Below are 2,670 nucleotides of genomic sequence, written 5' to 3'. Positions count from 1 at the left end.
TGAAATGTGGATTAAGGTACTTTCTCATGTCACCCTGTCAACCCTCCCTCCCTCATACCTTGTGTGGGAACTTTACCAAGCCCAAGGAACTGGATGCAAACACCGAGTACTTTAATTTTCCTCGAAAGAATTGTACATGTAAAAAACAAAAGCATACAATTTTACACGCTTTTCCTAAGATGCAGTGTAGCTCAGACGGAGGCGGTGGAAGCAGCATACAATTTTACCCCTCCATCTGTTTCTACCTCGGTCCCACTTTTTTATTTTCACAAACTCACAGGCCAGATTTGCTCCAGATCTTCCTCATGTGGATAGGAGAAGTTTCGCACAAATCATTTATCTGTTGTCGTCGAATTCACACGAAATTCTGTGTGCAATCTATTATAAATTCATTTCTTGGAGACTATGCATCTCACCGCGTGATGGGTACTTTTTCTAGTTGTATATATAATCCCCCTCATTCCTTAGAGACTAAGTACACCCTCTTCTCCTTGGCATTATTTAGGTTGAATGAGACTCTGATATATGAAGTAGATCGACCTAGCCACTTATATATATATATATATATACACCCTTCAACTCTGTTGAATTCGTTCGTCTCATTTTTTGAATCATGGCCCCAAGTAATACTATCTCCATGGTTCAAGTCTGTTGTTGCATTCTCAAACCAATTCCTGGAGGGTTTTCATTGCGAAAACTTACTGGATTGGCGAAATGGGTGCTCTTGTGCCGCTGCATAATCTGCCACATTATTTTCTGGTTTGGAGCGTTCGCATTTATTCTCTGGCTGATCTTCTTTCCTCAGGAGCCTAGATTTACTGTTACGAATGCCTCTCTAACCCAATTCAATTTTAACAGTAGTGAAAACAACACCGGTGCTAATCTTCACTATCACCTCGCCCTCAACATTACCATCAGAAACCCCAATAGAAGGGTCGGCATTGACTACCGTAGCATGACAGTGTCTGCTAGCTACAGAAAGAAGAAGTTTGGCCTCGTAAATTTGATGGATTCAGTACCATTTTACCAAGGCCACAAGAACACAACTTTTTTGCATCATCTGGTGCTTCAAGGGCAGCAGCAGTTGGTGAAATTCGGGAAGCGTGACATCTCCCAGTTTGACAAGGAGACTGCTGCTGGTGTGTATAGTATTACTGTGCAGCTTACTTTTCGGGTCAAGATCAGGTATGGAAACAATAAGGTCAAGTTTTTGACACCGGTAACCTACGATGACCAGCAGATCAACTGCAAGCTGAAACTTCCTGTAAGTGTTACTAATGAGACATCTGGTGGTGGTTTCAAGGCTACAAGGTGTGGCGATGTTGGTATATTTCCTTAAGACTGATGCTACCACAGAATTGATATATGAATGCGTAATAGATTTTCTCAAATAACTTGTTTTACTACAATTATTGCACAATAAGCTCCATTACTGAATGACCTGAATTCTGAAGATGTATACCAAACAGAGAAGACAATTCTCTGTTTCGGCACTAGTAAAATACTAAAATGGGCTATAGCCACCCCATTTTGGACACCCCTCTCATGTAACACTGTCATTTGCAATAACCATATTCAGTTATCGCTTGTTTCATAACTTAATTTGTAAAGCTTCAGTGGCTTTGGATCGAGTACTTTTTGCTATTTCACTCATATATGGTAATGGACTAATGGCAATAGGATTATAATGCCAAACAAGGGAATACAATTTACTCCCAGAACTTATACCAAATGCATCTCTACTAGTTCATAGTCCTAACTCGTTTCTTTTTCTTCCTTATGACTCCGGGTTATCAAAAGACTAATTACTAATTAACTCTGAAGAACGAAGAATGATCCAATAATGTTACTAGATGACTTTGATTCTTTTTTCTTTTCCTAGCCTTTTCATCTCCATAATGGATATGAACTAGCTACTAAACCATCTCCAACATTAGATGAATCCCTTCCATATCTAACTAATAAAGCAGACATGAAAACCAGCAGAACACACAAATTTGAAGGTGCATTGCCACCTGCTTAATTTGGTCTCAACTGGTTGAACCATTTGGGATGTGCATAGAGACATATATGCACAGCATCTACAGTTCTAAAATTTCAGGCCCCCATGTTTTAGATAAATCAGCAACAGATTCTGCAGCAGGGTAATGCAGAGCATACAGATATACATGGAATAAGAAAAAAGAAAAGCATGCAAACCACAGAAAAAAGAAATGCAAACTGTATATAAACAGTTGGCGGGGGATGCCATTGCTTTCCTCCACAGCCTATGTACTCCATAATTATATTTTTAATGCCCACTTTCTAATGCCTTCTTCAATAAGATTGATCAAGGAGTTGAGTGCTCTAAAGTCTAAAAGAGGTTTTCCTTTGCTCTTCTTGATATGGACCAATATAAATTTGTCAAACTTTTTTTAACAATTTCCTCGTCTTATTCTAAAGTTCTCATTAGAGAGATTCCCAAAAACTAGTAGTGTTGTGTCCTTTTGGAAGCTACCCGCCTTCTGATCAATGACATGAAACTTCGCCTAAGATGCCTCACCAATTTTCTCGATGCTCTTCTTTTCCTCATCATTTGATTCTATGTATTATTTATCATACATATTTCAACCAATGACTAATTTCCTCGTCACTAATCCATTGATCAAACTTTTTTTAATAGTGGTTCTC

The 2,670-nt window shown here is 38.7% G+C and overlaps 1 protein-coding gene across 1 annotated transcript; it reads left to right on the top strand.

Annotated features, from left to right (window-relative positions):
- Nucleotides 1-516: 516 nt before the first annotated feature.
- LOC112195156 (NDR1/HIN1-like protein 10) lies at nt 517-1,535 on the top strand. The gene has a single exon (XM_024335515.2). It carries the CDS (start codon nt 614-616, stop codon nt 1,337-1,339), a length of 726 nt encoding a protein of 241 aa, XP_024191283.1. The 5' UTR covers nt 517-613; the 3' UTR covers nt 1,340-1,535.
- The last annotated feature ends 1,135 nt before the right edge of the window (nt 1,536-2,670 follow it).

Source organism: Rosa chinensis, chromosome 3 (assembly GCF_002994745.2).
Source record: "Rosa chinensis cultivar Old Blush chromosome 3, RchiOBHm-V2, whole genome shotgun sequence".
NCBI classification, from domain to species: Eukaryota; Viridiplantae; Streptophyta; class Magnoliopsida; order Rosales; family Rosaceae; genus Rosa; species Rosa chinensis.
This window is presented reverse-complemented; position numbering and strand designations above follow the sequence as displayed.